Below are 19,656 nucleotides of genomic sequence, written 5' to 3'. Positions count from 1 at the left end.
GGCGGGGGGACATTTATTCAGAGGTATATGATACCTAATGCTATATATCAGTTGCTAATGTTGTACTTTATTGCGGGGTGGGGGTGGGGGGAGGGGGGCATTTATTCAGAGGTATATGATATATTCTATATATAATTATTATATGAGACCACATTTTATAAACAGTTTTCTTAAAACTCGCCTAAATTTTCTGTAAGATCAGACACATTCTGTGACAGGCATACTTACTGAATAAGAACGCCAGAGTTAGGAACCTTGGTTGTGTAAAGAGTGCTATATTTCACTTTAGATATTTCAATAGCAGTTATCATGAAAATTACTTCAAATATATATCATTAGGCTTACAATGTCTCCAGCAGGTTGGATTAGTGGCAAGGTTTCCTTAATATCACCAGAGTAATGGCCCCTGAATTTAGTCAGAATTGCAGTATTTATCAGAGTTAATATTTGTACATTAAAAGCTTATGTAACCAACTTAAAAATGTACAGGCATTCATATGAGCATGTTTAAAAACCAGAATATGGCAACTTAGTTTTCGAAAATTCTTTGATATTAATATTTGGGAATTTTTCTGTAAAACACATTAGGGCTTGATCATGAAACATTTAATATAATGGAAAAATCTACTGCCACATCAGGGTCTTTAACAACCCACCATGTGTTCATACAAAAAAAGAAAAAAAAGAACTAGCCATGGGAAATAGACGACACTCAGTGACAAATTTTTTAAGCAAATTTTTTCATGCAAATAATCTGGTTTTATGAAAATGTAAGAATTGATATGCATACTTATATTGTAATGTATATGATCAGTCTCTGTTAGGTCATTCTAATGTCTGCCATTTCACCTTCAAGGTATAACATAGTCTCATAAGAAGTATACCGGTACTTTAGAATATGAATTTATTTGAGGTCAGATGGAATACATCTATGGATACAATATATTAGTAAACCTCTGAGGGAGTTTGTTATTAAATGGAAACTTGCCTTAAGTGTTGAAATTCGTGTTACATCAGCATGCAGATCTCCAGATAAGCTGCATATTTGATTAATTCGTTTTGAAATTTGCCATGCATTATAAACATGTTGAAAATCTGACCAGTGCAAACTGATACGCGTACATGTGCATACATGTTTCGCTTGATTATAGTGCAAATTTATATTTTATCAAATCAAGCACACCCCTAACCATAAAGAAGAACCTCAAAACATCAGAAATGGCATCAATTTCAAAAGAAAACGAGAACTTTACCTTACAAAAATTAATGTTTTTTCTGATGAGAATGTGTGTCATGACCAATGTTGAAGCTCAAAACTTAGAAATCAGGGCCAACAAAGCACTTTTGCCTAATTTTCTAGATTGAGAAATTAAAATAATGCAGGGAAGGGGAAAGGGAGCTGCATGTAAGTTTTGTCCCACTGGCAACTGTGCCATGCAACTAGCTCACGACTGTGGACAAGCTAAGAAGGACGGCTCGATCTTCAAGTATGTAGGGGATATTACACGAGTGTCTTTTCATATTTCATTTATTAAACAAGTTGAATAAAATAATAAAATGCGAGTCTCTGCCGAGCATTTTATCAATTTTATTCAACAAGTTTAATAAATTGATATGGAAAGTCACAAATGTAATATTCTTTTTATCACATGTTAGCTTTTCCTGCCGAAACCCCAAAAAATCTACTTTCTATTATAAACAAGTCAATTTGACCAGCGTCTCCTAAACTTTAAACAAAGTCAGCGTCAAAGCTTTATTATGCCCCCCTTCAAAGAAGGAGGGGTATATTGTTTTGCAGACTGATGTCGGTCGGTCGGTCGGAATGGAGACCAATCCGTTTCCGGATGATAACTCAAGAACGCTTGGGCCTAGGATCATGAAAGTTGATAGGGAGGTTGATCATCACCAGCAGATGACCCCTATTGATTTTGAGGTCTGTATGTCAAAGGTCAAGGTCACAGTGACCCTGAATAGTAAAACGGTTTCCGGATGATAACTCAAGAACACTTGGGCCTAAGATCATGAAAGTTGATAGGGAAGTTGGTAATGACCAGCAGATGACCCCTATTGATTTTGAGGTCAGTATGTTAAAGGTCAAGGTCACAGTGACCCTGAACAGTAAAATGGTTTCCGGATGATAACTCAAGAACGCTTAGGCCTAGGGTCAAGAAAGTTGATAGGGATGTTGGTCATGACTAGCAGATGACCCCTATTGATTTTGAGGTCAGTATTTCAAAGGTCAAGGTCACAGTGACCAGGAACAGTAAAATGGTTTCCAGGCAATAACTCAAGAACGATTAGGTCTAGTATCAGGAAAATTGATAGTTAGGTTGGCCATGACCAGCAGATGACCCCGATTGATTTTGAGGTCATTAGGTCAAAGGTCAAGGTCACATTGGCCAGGAACAGTTAAACAGTTTCTGATCTTCTTGTCCAAAACCATAGGGCCTAGGGCTTTGATATTTGGTATGTAGCAAAATCTAGTGGTCCTCTACTAAGATTGTTCAGATTTTTTCCCTGGGGTCAAATATGGCCCCACCCCGGGGGTCACATGGTTTATATAGACTTATATAGGAAAAAACTTTCAACAACCTCTTGTCCAAAACCACAGGGCCTATGGCTTTGATATTTTGTATATGACATCATCTAGTGGTCCTCTACTAAGATTGTTCAAATTATTCCCCAAGGGTCAAATATGGCTCCGCCCTGGGGGTCACATGGTTTACATAGATAGGGAAAAACTTTGAAAATCTTCTTGTCCAAACCACAAAGACTATGGCTTTGATATTTTGTAATGTAGCATCATTTAGTGGTTCTCTACCAAGTTTGTTTAAATTATCCCTCTAGGGTCAAATATGGCCCCGCCCCAGGGGTCATATGGTTCATATAGACTTATATAGGGAAAAACTTAGAATCTTCATGTCCGTAACTTACATCATTAAAATTTGGACCACATGTATAGTTTTAAATGGCAAGATGAACCTTGACATGAGTTGACCTTGATCTTGACCTAGTGACCTACTTTCACATTTCTGTAGCTGCAGCCTTCAAATTCGGACCACATGCATAGGTTTGTGTACCGAAAAAACTTTGACCTTGTTATTGACCTAGTGACCTACTTTTACATTTTTGAAGGTACAGGCTTCAAATTTGGACCACATGAATAGTTTTTTGTTCAAAAATAAAATTTGACCTTGATTTTGACCTAGTGACCTACTTTCACATTTCTCAAGCTAAAGCCTTCAAATTTGAACCACAAGCATAGTTTTGTGTACTGAAATGAACTTTGATCTTGAGATTGACCTAGTGACCTACTTTCACATTTCTGAAGCTACAGGCTTCAAATTTGGACAGCATGCATATTTTTGTGTTCTGAATTGAAAGTTGACATTGATTTTTACCTATTACCTACTTTCACATTTTTCAAGCTACAGCCTCCAAAATTGAAGCACATGCACAGTTCTGTCTACCGAAATGAACTTTGACCTTGAAATTGATCTAGTGACCAGATTTCACATTTCTCAAGCCACAGCTTTCAAATTTGGACCACATACACATTGTTTTATACCAAAATGAAATTTGACCTTGATTTTGACCTTGAGCTAGTCTTGAAATTTGGAACATTCAAAAAAGGCTCAGTGAATGGCGCCAAGATCACTCTCTTGTTAGGTTAATAGGTTAAAGGTCAAGGTTAGATGAAACCAGAATGGTAGATCTTTTGTTTACAGTGAGCATATAATTTCTGTTCCTTGTGCAGTTACTGAATGCATCAAGGGGGGCATTTCGTGTTCGACGAGCTCTTGTTACACTTGTGTTTTATCAATTTTATGTAATGGCTTTATTTCACTCCTGCAACGTCAAAATGTGATATATAATTTTATATAAGCCTTTATTGACATTTTCCTTCAGTCAGCATGATAAATCCTTGGAGACAGGCATGAGCTTAATACTATAAATGAAGTGGTAGGAATAAACTGATTCTACAAGAAATATAATATGACTTGTCAATTGTCATTATTGTCAGGAAGTGAGTTCAAAGTTGCTATGGAAACCAAATAATACGTTTATAATGTTTTTCTGACAAATACATAAAAGAATGTATTCAGAAGTTAATATAGTATGCATTAGGCCCGCCAGCGGGAACTTAATCATTTAAACTCTATATGGTTTAGAAATATCTTTAGCTTTATATGCTATCTGATAGATGTACGGGTAAGGGTGATTAGGTGATTGTGAGTTTAATACATGGATGTCAGGCGCATAGGAAGGCCTAAATATAGTGGATTCACCAAATAGGCGAGGGGTATGGGGACCGGTTAGGTCCCCATCGGGTGCAGGGCAGAGCCCTGGTAGTGGGGCCCAGGGGGGCAAAGCCCCCCGGCGAAAAAAAGGTTCATAGAAAATTATATAATATTTCAAGCTGATATTGTTGACATTACTGATTGAAATTTATAAGTTATGCCATGGTAATTGAAGAAACCTTACATAAACAAATTTTATGTCATATATAGGCCATTTTTAGAGCATAATATTAAACATTTGGAGACAAATCCTTGCATCAATTTTACATTTCGGTAAAGATGGTTACCGGTTTTTACTAAATCATTTTTAACTATAATTGTAGCATAGAACTTTAAAGATATTTTGTCAATCTAAACTTTAATCTAAATAAAACTAATAGAAATTGCCTCAAAAATAACTTTATAACAGATACAATTAAGAACATTGCAAAATAAACATTACAAGTTAAGCCAGCATTCTTTTATGTAAGTGTTAAGGACCTATGGTGGCATACAGCTCACGGTCCGGGACACCAGGTATATGAAAGAGGCCGCCATAGAAAAGTCCAGTAGTGATGATGTACAGTACAAAACCAGACGACGTCAGGAAGAAGGTAAATAAAGTACAATGAAATAGGTATTTTTTAGTTCAACAAAGCTCCGCGAAATTTAGGCGTTACATACACAAAAAACGCGTGTAGTGCATTCATTATTTGATATTATCGCCTGCACCGCTAGAAAATACACATACCTCGAATTGAATTCTATAGCAAATTTGATAAGATAATGGCAGAATGTTAAGCAAAAATATATATAGAAACAACCGATTTTTATAAAATATACCCGTAATATTTCATACAACGTGATCGTTTCTATTTTCTTGTCCTTTATATTTCGTTTTTATCGTAAATAAATGCAAAATATTACGGGCATAAAATTCAGACTTTCGGCCAGAAGATTCAAAATGAAAAAAAAAAACAGAATAGAAAAAAGCTATAATAACTAAAAAGCGGCAAAATACGTTGTCAAATAAAATTCTGTTAAATTACATAAAGCTGCCTTGTACTTATCGAACGGAGCGTGTTAAGTTTATAAATTTTAAATGAATCTTTGTTCATTTTATCTTATTGCTTTTTAGTTACTGTAAACAAAAAGACTATAGACTGTCTATGGCATGGCAGTTGTCCCCTTGGATGTTTTGTGGGAAACCATGGGTATCCTTGTGGATGCATTCATAAATTAATAACTTGCAGTAAACAGTATTAAAACATTTTTGTAACATCTATTTAAAATTTGGAACAAAAGCAAAACAATCATACCACCACCAATACCCAGACATATTCTAAAACTAACACCCGGGCTTTGAATTAAGGCCCCTTTTATCATATATAGTACACTATTTACAATTTGGAACACATCCAGTCTAGATAGGATAAAGAACATGTAAAAAAAATGGCAAAATTATGTGGATTCACAGGCGTACTGGAGTATAGGTAGCTACGCGCCTGGATGTACAAGAGGTTCTATAGCGTAATTTGACAAAAGGTGTTGTGTTTGAAGACATCTGTACTTTTTTCATTAATTTTTAGCTTGGCTTTTCGAAGAAAAAGTAGAGCTATTGTGCTCGCTCCAGCATCTGCGTTGCCGTTGGTTAAACAAATATCTCTTTTAACTATCAAAGCTTTTGACTTGAAACGTAAAATAGTTATTTACTGTCAAAGTTTACACCAGGGGAATTAATCCCAACAACAGTTACTCTGATTTGAATTTTGGCAGAGTTATGCCCCTTTTTAACTTAGAATATTTTGGTTAAAGTTTTTGATAGTCTAATATCTCTGTTACTATCAAAGTCTACACCAAGAGAAACAATCCCCATAACTCTGATTTGAATTTTGACAGAGTTATGCCCATTTTTAACTTAGAATTTTTTGGTTAAAGTTTTTACTGGCAAAGCTCTAATTCAGAGTCAAGCTCTGAGAAATGTCCAGCATGCTGTATTATGGACAGCTCTTGTTAAAAGGAGTTATGAATGTCAGCTCTTTAAATCCATATTTAACTAGAATAGAGAAATTAACCTTTTAAAAGAAACTAACATAAAAAAGTACCAAATTTACAGATAATATTAGCTGTATCATAATGAACTGTTTTTGACCAGCTGTCAGTAGTATGTTAATGAGGTGTTTCAAAGGTCATTTTCATACCTGTCAGTTTGTAGTTACCACAAAAGGCTGAAAGCCTTGTAATGAATAGAGCATGACGATTTACTAGGTATTGTGGCATAATTGCTGCTGGTGAGATTTTCCCTTGGATATTATCATTTTTTCAAAGCAATATTGCTTCATATGACATTTTACAAGCCAGTGATATTTGAGATAGTGTTAAGGAGAAGTAATATTGGCTTTGTATATGTGCGAAATCGTTCGATAATTTGTTTCCTAATGATTCTACATCAAAAATTTATTTCATTTTCTCATGATTTATATATTATGGTATATGATAAATAGGATATCCTTAGTTAGAAATATAGGAATTAATTTGAGCGTTCTTGGAGACTGGAATATCATTAAAAAGTCAGTAATGTCACCTGTAATTGCTTGATGACAAAACGCAGAGAGAATATCGTATTAATATTGGATAATAATTCGTGATTTTCTATTCTGCAGGTTGACATTTAACTACGTTGGAACCATGGATGCATTTAAGGAGTTGTCAGAATCACGAGCTGAGAGTTTGGTTTAAATACACAAGAGACAGATTTGTACTTTTAGGAGAAGGCGCAGCTTTTGTTGCATTTTCCGTATTTTAGCGGCCTTACACAGGGTGACATGCCCGTACAGCAGATAGCTGTTGTATCGCCGTGTAATAAAAGTATGGATAACTCAGGGATCAGAAAGACAGAGAGTGGGACAGAAAATGGAGCAAACGGAGCACCTGGCAGGAACCAGGTGGAGATGGATGACTGTCATGTGACAGAATGTGATCAAAATATAGCCTTAAACTGTGATACTGATATAGCGAACGATGTCGCGCTTAGTGACGCGGCAGCTGGTGCAATCGTTAATACGCATGTTGTTGCCGATACTGTGATAATTGGAGACATGAACTCGGATTCTTTGTCTGATGATACAGGCAAACAGTCAGATGGCGGGACAGACACTCTTGTACATGTACAGGTAGTTCGTCCTAGAACTGGAACACAGAGTAACGAAAATTCAGACATATCAAATAGTGGAAACGTTACAAACAGCGACAAACGATCACAAACTCGTAACACAGGAAAGTCGAGTAAAAAAGAAAAACCTGCGCCAGTCAAGAAAAAGGACAGTGGGACACAGGTATGTGCTAAAGACAAAGTTAAATCAAATTCATATCAATAATTAAAATTGCCATTATCCATAGTGCCCTTTATGTTAAGGTCGCAACTTTAAAAGGTATGCATGAACTAAGGTAATTTCCAGCCATCACAAAAATGGATCAGTTAAATTTAGAACATAGAAAAACACACATTTTAAAAAATCGATTGAGTTTATGAAAAAGGTTAACATGTTATATAGATAAGGATTTATCAACTATCGATTTTCAAAAATGTATACAAAAAGTAGGACATCAGATAATGGAAAAGATAAATTTTTAAGCTAATAAAGGCTACAGCTACTCATTTATTTAAAAAGTCAGACTGACAGTTCCAAAATGTCTCAAACCAAGGCTCCTGTTACTTAAGTCTCCTGTTACTTAAGTCTCCTATTTCTTCTATCTTGTAAATGTTCACCAGCAATTTTTACTGACTTACCTGTACATGTAGATCATGACTGTGACAAGAAAAAAATTTAAGATATCAGGAATTTATTGCTTTATTTCTTAAAAAGACTTTGAAACTTAGTTACTGACAGATATGTTACAGGAACACACGAAAATTAAGTTGTTTCTACGATTGTTTCCATTCAAAATTAAAAAGTGCTTGCCTTAAATTTATAAAGCTTTATATAAATGGTTGTCAGGTACAAATTCCTCCTAGTGTATTGCAGTCTCCCTATTAGTGTTGAGTGTTGGTATCTCTGTTGCTGCATTCTGGGGTGTTGGGGCTCTAGTGAAACCTGTAATAAGCAATCAGCCATGGGAGCAGCACTGTCCGGCTACTTGAGGCAGGTAACTGCTTAAGGCAAGTTAAAATTGTAACAGAAGTCTATTGGGGAAGTTAGCCGACTAGCTACATAAGACAGGAGAGTGCTTAATGCAAGTTGCTGCAAAGGTCAGGTTCAGATGTACCTTGTAAGGACATCATTGTGGCTTCATTATTTTTCACAGTATGCCCAATATGTGGACACGTACCTTAAGTGCCAAAAAGGGAAGGACGCCAGTGCATGTGCTTCTGAGTGGTTATTAATGATAAAAGTATTGTATGTTGTAGTGTTGAAAATCGATCTGTATTCTATCAAGTCATATTTTAAAGTTTATTGAGCGAAGCTTCTAATGTTTACTATAAGCAAACATAAATCCTATCAAATATATAAAATGAATACATTAGACTTCCTGATAGATAAGCATTTTTAAAAATTGATAATTGAAAAGTCTTATTAAAGTTAGAGTAGGTTTCAGTGATATCATAAGCAGATTTGTCTGTCCTTATTTTTAGAAATTTAAATTGTCCCCTGGTTATTGGGATCTTCTTTTTCTTGAGAACCTGTGAAAAAAATTGCAGTCACAATGAAGAAGATTTATTATTAGAGCTTTCCTTAGCGAAACAAGATTACAAAATTAATGAAATTTTTTAAATATTTAAAGGAAATGCATGTACATTTAAACATACTACAGTATTGTAAAACGGCAACCATATACGGGCATCATCTATATAGAGAGCCTTCCTTGAAAGATTATTACCAAATAAGGAATAATTAAAGTACAGTGCACTTTAGTATAAACTATTTGAAGTAATAATTATTAATGACACATTGATTGATTGTTGAAACCATTGCTTAGACAAAATGATTTTCAAATATATTTGACACTTACAGTTTTAGCTTGACTCTTCAAAGAGTAGTTGGAGCTATTGCACTCACCAATGTATCAGTGTCTTTGGCAGCCTTGTTAAGCTTGGTTTTAATGGCAACGCTTTTGAATAGTGGAGTGTTGTTGTTCACTAACAGCTCTAGGTATATGGCCCTATCCCGGAGTAGAGACGGAGTACATAATTATAAGAACTGCCCAGGAAGATTGGCGTGCATTCCATAAATATCTTTTAGAAACTGTTTGATTGACTGATATGAATGTTCATTTATTTTGTTCTAAGAGAACTCACCTTCTAAGTTGTAGCCAATTAAGGTCAAGATCATTTCTAAAGGTCAAAGTTTAAATAGAAAACTGAATATCAGTGCTACTACCAACAGCAGGAATTTATGATAATGTGAAATCATTTAATTTCGTGGGCATGAAATTTCGTGGTTTTGGTCAAAACGGCAATTTCGTGGGGATATGAATTCGTGGATTTCAACTTTTGAACATAAAATGAATTGGAATTTTACTTGTTCGTTTGGATTAAATTTCGTGGATTGACTCAACTTCAAAATCCACGAAAATTAGTCCCCCACGAAAATTAATGATTTCACAGTATACCATTGGGAGAGATTTACAGAATGTTTTGCCATCCTTTTTATTTCACAGACGAATAGCTAGACATACCTTGGAATTACCTAACCAGCTTAATTATAAACATAATCAGGGATTTTCATTATGAAATAAATATCATTATCTCTCATTCGAGCTTATGAAATTTAGATATGGCAGCTTTCAGAGAATAGCTATTGTGATATTGTGATTATGAATTTATTATACTTTATTATAATGACGTAAATTACAGCTTTATTAAATAATATGACGTAAATCACAGATAATAGGAGGCTTAAAATGAAAATACGTGAAAAGAGATTTATTATTTAAATAATCATGCAAGTCAGCTAGGGTGATAAGGGATATTGTTTACCTGAGAAGGTAATAACACCCTTGGCACTAGGCGACAGTATTATTATTTTTTGAAGGTTGATAGTGTCCCATTTCACCAGAGATTGGCTTCTGTTACTTGCTTTTATTATGCCGAAAACCACATTCTAAGGTACTGAATAAAATATAAAAAGTTAGCTTTAAAACTTTTCAGTTGTAACATGGTGGCAAACACATGCAACAAGTGTCTACAGTAAGTCGCCTGGATGCTTGTTCGTAGTGATATTTTGGAAATGAATAACACTCGATCAGTTGTTATTGGAAACAATTACTACTCCTTGATGTTGTTCAAAATGTAGTTTTCAAAATAAGTCCAAGTTTTGTATCAAGTGTTCAGTTGAACTGTTGGGGCATAATAATAACTTTAATGGAATATCCAGAAATTCTAAAATTATTAGTTTTAAAAGTAGAAAAGATGGAAAAGGCTGGAGAATAGAAGAGTCATTATGTTTTGTTTTTTCAGTCAATGAACTGTACTGTATTTGCCTATGTTATTGACATAATTACTGCTCTTTGCCAAACCCATTGTCTGTGCCTACTAATTAAAGAGTATTAGCCCTATCTTTCGTCCAGTATATCAATATTGCAATGTTGCCTTGGAGCAAATATTAAGCTGATGTTGGCATATTTAATCAGATAAAAAGCATTCTGATCATAAAGCTATTTTGAACTTGTTTTTCCTTAAAGACATTAGAAACATTGTTGAAACATCCATATGTGTGCTTACTAAGTCTCAGTTTGTTTAAAATTTCTAGTTCAGTACTTTTCAAAGTTTGAAGATCAGTCTGGGATTGCACCCTTTTCATTGGCCAGTTTCAAGAGACAAGTCAGGCTCAACCAATCAGCTGCTTGTATTTTGAGACTGGTCCCCAAACTCTATTTTGTACAGTCTGGAACCCAGGTTAACCGATATACATAAACATACATAAGAGCATGTGCATACACTTAAGTGGTTAAGGTAGCTGACATGGAATCTCTTGCCACTCACTGGGTTTAGGATGTAGAAGTCTTTTGTATGAGGAAGCATTCCAGATGATTTGAGGAAGGTCAGTGTTTTGATGGTGACTGAAAATGCTGGAAATAAAGTCTAAAGAAGGATCTTTGGATTTAAAGTTGAAAAGTAACCATATGACTAAAGTCTTAATAGTGTGACTCAAAATCAAATGAAATAAAAAAAATTGCTACTATACAACATTGTAAATAATGGATATGATGATATGATTTAGGGTCCTCACAGTTCATATCTGACTTTTTATTAAGAGTTTTGATTGTATACAGTGTCAATGTTTTTTGACTATTTCAGGAAACTCTTCATCCTAACTCGCCTACGCCAATATCGGCAGAACGATGTGACTCGTCGATGTCAAATGTGGACGTGTGTCGAATCTGTCAGTGTGATACTTGTGAAATCCAGAAAGAGTCTCCGCTAGTGTCTCCGTGTCTGTGCGCCGGCAGCCTCAAGTTTATACATCAGGCTTGTCTGCAGAAATGGATAAAAAGCTCGGACAAGATGTCATGTGAACTGTGTCAGTTCGAGTACCAGATGACAAAGAAAACAAAACCATTCCGAGAGGTATTATCTTACAGGATTAATAAATTGAACCCCTTCCCGAGAAAACCAACATAATGCATTTGTGACCAGCATGGAACCAGACCAGCCTGCGCATCCGCGCAGTCTGGTCAGGATCTATGCTGGTTGCTTTCAAAGCCTATTGCAATTAGTGACACAGTTAGTGAACAGCACTGATCCTGACCAGACTGCGCGGATGCGCAGGCTGGTCTGGATCCATGCTGGTCGCAAAACCACTATGTTGGTTTTCTCATGGTGCGGCTCAAACACTTGTTAAGAAGAAATGTCTCATAGTACGAATATAAAAAATAACAGTTTATTAAAATCCTTCTTTTCAATTTCAGTTTTGTGGGGGGGGGGAAATTTTGCAAAGGTTTAGAGTTCAAACTCAGCGTGGGTCGGTCATGTGTCTTCAATAATTTGAGATTTGCATCTCTGGAAACCCATTGCTGAAGTCTGAGTAATAAGAGGGTTTGAGACAATTCTGTGTGTTGCTTTCAGCCTTAAAAGGTTAAATTTTGTGTAAATGATTAATTAGTTCCCAAGACTCCAGAAATTACTAGGCCTCCATGCCCAGGTGGTCACTTGACTTTGAATTATTTGCCTCTAACCACTGTTGATTTGAAACCTTGGTTTGAGTGTACAAATCTTTAATATGTGGAAATCATCCAGCTGGCTGATGGAAGGTCAGAGGTTCTAAACAGATGCTGGCTTGTTCCTGAAATAATGCCTGCAGGCGCACTTAGGGTCTTCACCATTAAAAGCTTGAAAGTCGTCATAATTATGACCTATATGAAAGTCGCGATATGACCTATTATATTGTTGGTGTGACGTTGAACCTAACTAAAAGAGAAAAAAATGATATGCTGTTGAAACCCTCAGGAAAGCAAACCAAGTTGTAAGGCTTCTATAGGCGTCTGGTATTCTTGCATGAAGAAGTATAAATTACATTTTACTTACAAGTCTGTAGGATTTATACGACTTCTTTATAGGATTTATAGCATTGCCTGGATCGAAGACATGTAGATACTTCTTTTATTGAATAAAATTATATAACTAAAAAGAACAAAGGAAAATTATCAGGACTATATAAACTGTCATACACACATAGGAAAATTCTAATTAATTTCTCAGTTCAGGCTGAGTACTACATGATAGCCAGTGGAATTGAATTGACTTAAATGCTGTTATTAGGGCGTATTAATCAGCAAGCATCATTGCAATAATTGATCGGTAAACTCCAGTCTGCTCAAGTCACGACATCTAGCTGTTGATGACCTAGATTTGTGATGATTATTCTACGAAAATTAAAATTACCTTTGTTATTGTTGTATTGTAATATAAGAATCTTTTTCTGGCTGAAAAGGTGCAGATTGAAATATCTAGAATAAGTGTATCTGTTTTGATGGTAACCTGGCTCTTCTGAGTTGCCGCAACAACATTTACTCAAATGCCATTTATTTTCATCTGCACCTTCGACCAGTGATAAATTTTTTGTTTTGTATACTATTCGAAGAATAGATAGAGCTGTTGCACTCACCCATTTGTAGGTGTCTGTTTCCGCATCAGCGGCCCAATTTGGTTAAAGTTTTGTCTGTAAGCTGGTAACCTAATGTGGGAATGGATTCACTCCACACTTATTCACTTTGATGATCTGACATGTGTTGCTAAGGTTCCATAACTCTATTTTTCATGTTTTTAAAATTATACCCCTTTATTGACTTAGCAATTTTTGGCTAAGTTGTTGTATGTAAGCTGGTATCCCAGTACCCACTAATAAATGGGAATGGATTGAAACTTCACACCCCTGTCCACTTTGATAATCGGACATACATTTTACCAGTTCCATAACTGTTTCTGTTTTTAAATTATTACAAAGCTATGTCTCTTTTTTGACTTAGCCAATTTTAGCTCATCTGATTTTTTGAAAAAAAATGATGAGTTATTGTCATCACTTGATCGGCATTAGCGTTGGCATTGCCTGGTTAAGTTTTATGTTTAGGTCAGCTTTTCTCCTAAACTATTAAAGGTATGGCTACAGCAAGAAACATAACTTTATCCTGCTTTTTTATCCCCCCACCAAAGGTGAAGGGGATATTAGAAATGCTCTCCGTCCGTGCGTGCGTCCGTCCGTCCGTCCGTGCGTCCGCAACGATCTTTGTCCGGACCATAACTCCAAAAGTACTTGAGGGATTTTCTTCAAACTTCATACACTGATAGAACACATTGGGAGGAAGTGCAGTGTGCAAGAACAATAACTCTACCTTGCCTATTTTTTGAGTTATTCCCCTTTATCTTATTTTCTTAAAAAATTTTGTCCGGAGCATAACTCCAAAAGTACTGGAGGGATTTTCTTCAAACTTCATACACTGATAGAACACATTGGGAGGAAGTGCAGTGTGCAAGAACAATAACTCTACCTTGCCTATTTTTTGAGTTATTCCCCTTTATCATATTTTCTTAAAAAATTTTGTCCGGAGCATAACTCCAAAAGTACTGGAGGGATTTTCTTCAAACTTCATACACTGATAGAACACATTGGGAGGAAGTGCAGTGTGCAAGAACAATAACTCTACCTTGCCTATTTTTTGAGTTATTCCCCTTTATCATATTTTCTTAAAACATTTTGTCCGGAGCATAACCCCAAAAGTACTGGAGGGATTTTCTTCAAACTTCATACACTGATAGAACACATTGGGAGGAAGTGCAGTGTGCAAGAACAATAACTCTACCTTGCCTATTTTTTGAGTTATTCCCCTTTATCATATTTTCTTAAAAAAATTTGTCCGGAGCATATCTTCTTCATGCATGGAGGGATTTTGATATATCTTGGCACAAATGTTTACCACCACGAGGCGGAGTGTCATACGCAGGAAACAGGTCCCTAGGTCTAAGGTCAAGGTCACACTTAGAGGTCAAAGGATACAAGAATAAAAACCTTGTCCGGAGCATTTCTTCTTCATGCATTGAGGGATTTTGATATAACTTGGCACAAATGTTCACCACCACGAGACGGAGTGTCATGCGCAAGATCCAGGTCACTAGGCCTAAGGTCAAGGTCACAGAGGCCAAAGGTCAGATACAAGAATGACTTTGTCCGAAGCATTTCTTCTTCATGCATAGAGGGATTTTGATGTAGCTTGGCACAATTATACACCATCATGAGACGAAGTGTCATGTGCAGTTCCCTTCTTTAGAATTACTTCCCTTTGTTGTTACTTTAAATAGCTTTTATTGTAACTTTTTCATTACTAGTCATAGGGAAAAATCGAGACCACTTTTCTGTAGTACAACAAACATGCTAAATCCAATTTTGAGGTGTATTTTGACCAGTCTCTTCCTGATAAAGATTTTTGTGTGGACTTGCAATTTTTTTTTTTTTTTTTTTTTTTTTTTTAAGATTAACTTCCCTTAGTTGTTACTATAAATAACTTATATTGTAACATTTTTAGCTCGACTATTCGAAGAATAGTCTAGCTATTCTACTCACCCTGGCGTCGGCGTCGGCGTCGGCGTCACACCTTGGTTAAGTTTTTGCATGCAAGTACATACAGCTATCATTTAAAGGCATATAGCTTTGAAACTTATTTATTCTTTTTCTAGGTCAATTACCAACCTCTCTGGGTCAAGTCCCATAACTCTGACATGTATTTTGAGCAAATTATGCCTCCTTTTGGACTTAGAAAATTTTGGTTAAAGTTTTACATGCAAGTTACTATCTCCAAAACTAATGCAGATATTGAATTGAAACTTCACATGTGTCTTCGGGGTTATAAAACTAGTTGATAGCACCAAGTCCCATAACTCTGACCTTCATTTTGGCCAAATTATGCCCCCTTTTGGACTTAGAAAATTCTGGTTAAAGTTTTGCGTGCAAGTACATACAGCTATTACTAAAAGGCATATAGATTTGAAACTTATTTTTTCTTTTTCTAGATCAATTACCTACCTCACTGGGTCAAGCCCCATAACTCTGACATGTATTTTGAGCAAATTATGCCCCCTTTTGGACTTAGAAAATTCTGGTTAAAGTTTTACATGCAAGTTACTATCTCCAAAACTAATGCAGATATTGAATTGAAACTTCACATGTGTCTTCGGGGGTTATAAAACTAGTTGATAGCACCAAGTCCCATAACTCTGACCTTCATTTTGGCCAAATTATGCCCCCTTTTGGACTTAGAAAATTCTGGTTAAAGTTTTGCGTGCAAGTACATACAGCTATTACTAAAAGGCATATAGATTTGAAACTTATTTTTTCTTTTTCTAGATCAATTACCTACCTCACTGGGTCAAGCCCCATAACTCTGACATGTATTTTGGCCAAATTATGCCCCCTTTTGGACTTAGAAAATTCTGGTTAAAGTTTTGCGTGCAAGTACATACAGCTATTACCAAAAGGCATATAGATTTGAAACTTATTTTTTCTTTTTCTAGGTCAATTACCTACCTCACTGGGTCAAGTTCCATAACTCTGACACGTATTTTGGGCAAATTAACCCCCTTTTGGACTTAGAAAATTCTGGTTAAAGTTTTACATGCAAGTAACTATCTCCAAAACTACTACAGATATTAAATTGAAACTTCACATGTGTCTTCGGGGTTATAAAACTAGTTGATAGCACCAAGTCCCATAACTCTGACATGTATTTTGGGCAAATTATGCCCCCTTTTGGACTTAGAAAATCCTGGTTAAAGTTTTGCGTGCAAGTACATACGGCTATTACCAAAAGGCATATAGCTTTGAAACTTATTTATTCTTTTTCAAGGTCAATTACCAACCTCACTGGGTCAAGTTCCATAACTCTTAACATGTATTTTGAGCAAATTATGCCCCCTTTTGGACTTAGAAAATTCTGGTTAAAGTTTAACATGCAAGTTACTATCCCCAAAACTAATGCAGATATTGAATTGAAACTTAACATGTTTCTTCGGGGTTATAAAACTAGTTGATAACATCAAGTCCCATAACTCTGATATGTATTTTGGTCAAATTATGTCCCCTTTCGAACTTAAAACTCTTTTGATATTTAACATTTTGGGTAATAATTTCCTGCTTCTGTGACAATATTTCGAATAGTCGAGCTTGGCTGTCTTACGGACAGCTCTTGTTATAATTGACCCTAGGGAAAAAACAAGACCACTTTTCTGTGGTACAGCATAGATGTTACTCTCCAGTTTTAGGTGTATTTTATTAATTTTATTATATATAAGGTATCTCTACCTAGTAAGGAGTTTTTTTGTGGACTTTAAAAAACAAAAGACTTACAATGATTACTAAACAACCACAAAATAAACATTCCATTTGCAAATACAGCTGCCCGGTGGGGGGATTAGCCATGTCTGACATGGCTCTTGTTGCAAGAATTATGGCCCTTTTTGGACTTTGAAAATCATGGGTAGGACAATATTTCTGTTGTACAGAGACAGAAAAATCAGATGAGCGTCTGCACCCACAAGGCGGTGGGTGCTCTTGTTGGTTATGACGTAAGCATTTGATCTGACATGCATTGTATAGGTTCATAATTCTGTTTTGCATGTTAACAAAATTATGCCCCTTTTTCGATTTTAGTGTTAATTCCGTAAACTTTTTTTAAATGATATTATTTTAAGCTATTGAAAAAAGTTGGGCATTGCTGTTCTCTGACAGCTCTTGTCTAAAATTGTTATTATGCATAACATTTATTTAGACAGCTTCTTGATCTGCTTTTAACATAAAACTGAAAGCGTTATGGAACTTTAATGGTTACCAACAGGTTATGATAATGCAAAGCTGCATAACAAACAATTAATGCTATGATAATGACCTTTTTCAGTTACACGTAAACAATTAGGAGTCATATTAACAGTAATAAATGGTTTTATTATCGCAAAATTATACATAAACGTTGTCATTAGCAATGGCTGTGACATGTGGCGGTAATAAAACATTTTGCCTGTAAACATCACAAAGGATGACATCAGTTGCTTGATAAATAAAATAAACTCTTTTTGATGTTATTATATTTATGGTAAACATGTAAATAATCATTTTAGCGGTTCACAATAAATATATTGCGGTTATTTTACGATCGAACTTTGATGCCTCCATGTATTTGGTCATTTATAACTAATAATATAAATGTGTAGGTGTCTGATATGTAGTTAAGAAAACATTAACTGCTAGTGAAGCAGGAAGTTATTAAACATGAACCTTTGCCCGAGCATATTTTTATGCCCCCAAAGGCAGGAATATTAAAATCTCACTGTCCATCCGTGTGTGTGTATGAATTCTTGTCCAGTCTATAACTTCAACATTCATAGGGGGATTTGAAAATAATTTGACACAAATGTTAACCATATTGAGAAGGTGTGTCATACTTATGACCCAGGTGTCTCAGGTCAATGTCACAAAATGATGTTTGATTTTTTTTTCGTGTCTGGTCCATATCTTTTTGGCACATGGAATGATTTTGAAATAAGTTTGCACAAATGTTCATCTAATCCCAAGGGTGTGTCATGTGAATGACCCGGATCTCTTGGGTCAATGTCACAATTTGACATATCAGTTTTCTGCTTGCAGTCATTATTTTTGTTGGACACGCTTCAGGGGCATTTGTCACTAATAGTGACAGCTCTTGTTTCTTATTAATTTTGTATGGAAATTGAGTTACTTGTAGCTACCGACCTGCATTCTATACAGTATTTTATGTGTGCAATATTTGGTACATGTAAAGGGAATGACTTGGGCGTAATTAGCAAAAATGTGACAGGACAGGTGGGCAGCAGGTTTGGCTTTATGTTACCTATACTGACCTGTCACAGTAACTGCTAATTACAAATAAATCAATTGTCGTACATAGCAAATTTCTGCTGAGTTGGCTTATTATTATTAATAAATTATGATAATGTATATAAACTCTCTGGTGGATTTTGACATTTGCTTTCTTTATAGTTACAGTCTAACTATATATATGGACAGTTTTATGAGGTTTTTCAAATAACATGTGGTAGAGGGGGTTAGGGGTGGCCTCCATGGCAGAATGGTCAAGGTTGCACTTTCCTTTCTTCCTTACTTTCTTCCTTAGGGGTTAGAAACACCCCCAAGGGATTCAGAATTGTTCCTATTTAGTTAGACATCCAGCAGCGTTACAGAACCCAGGTCATGCCTGAAACATTTCCTAGAGAATTAAGGCCTTGCGCCTTATAAAAACAAAATAATAGACAAATTAATACAGGAAATGTTTCTGTTGAATTTTATGTAAATAAGTTTTAACCAAGATTCTTTGTTTGAAAATTCTTTGGAAAAAATCTTTTCTATAAGCCATGCTATCACAGTTGGCTCAAGAGTTGTTATGAAGTATGTCTTTGATATGTCTGATCTTTGATATGTCTGATGAAGCTCTGTGAGGCAGCTCTATTATTCTAACAATATTAAATTATTATCCATTGGATCTTTTTATAGCAGAAGCATCATGTTCTTCCTAGTAAATCCGCCTTTGATGTTTTATGGTTAAATAAAGAAATAGAACTTGATTAAGAAATAATATTTAGCAGAACTATTGTTAGCTCGACTATTCGAAGAATAAGTAGAGCTATCCTACTCACCACGGCGTCGGCGTCGGCGTCGGCGTCACACTTTGGTTAAGTTTTTCGTACCAGTCCACATTTTGACAAAGTCTTTTGAGATAAAGCTTTGAAACTTTCAACACTTGTTTACCATCACCATGGCCAGTTATAGGCAAGAGTACATAACTCCATCATGGATTTTGGCTGAATTATGGCCCCTTTCGACTTAGAAATCTTGGTTAAGTTTTTCGTACCAGTTCGTAT

At 35.6% G+C, this 19,656-nt stretch overlaps 2 protein-coding genes across 5 annotated transcripts in view; both read left to right on the top strand.

Moving 5' to 3' along the window:
* The window catches only part of LOC123563897 (voltage-dependent anion-selective channel protein 2-like), a 372,548-nt gene that overhangs the window by 119,474 nt on the left and 233,418 nt on the right, over nucleotides 1-19,656 (top strand). The gene's annotated exons all lie outside the window — the stretch shown is intronic.
* LOC123562184 (E3 ubiquitin-protein ligase MARCHF8-like) overlaps nucleotides 1-19,656 on the top strand; it is a 57,649-nt gene that overhangs the window by 26,257 nt on the left and 11,736 nt on the right. For all 4 annotated transcript variants that reach the window (XM_053536548.1, XM_053536550.1, XM_053536547.1 and 1 more), the window contains 2 exons: nucleotides 6,944-7,615; nucleotides 11,578-11,847. In XM_053536548.1, coding sequence (XP_053392523.1) covers nucleotides 7,106-7,615; nucleotides 11,578-11,847 — 780 coding nt within the window. In that variant the 5' untranslated portion in view covers nucleotides 6,944-7,105. The remainder of the gene's footprint in view (nucleotides 1-6,943; nucleotides 7,616-11,577; nucleotides 11,848-19,656) is intronic.

Source organism: Mercenaria mercenaria, chromosome 2 (genome assembly GCF_021730395.1).
Source record: "Mercenaria mercenaria strain notata chromosome 2, MADL_Memer_1, whole genome shotgun sequence".
Classification (NCBI taxonomy): Eukaryota; Metazoa; Mollusca; class Bivalvia; order Venerida; family Veneridae; genus Mercenaria; species Mercenaria mercenaria.
Note: the sequence above shows the minus strand (reverse complement) of the source record. Positions and strands in the feature narration are given on the sequence as shown.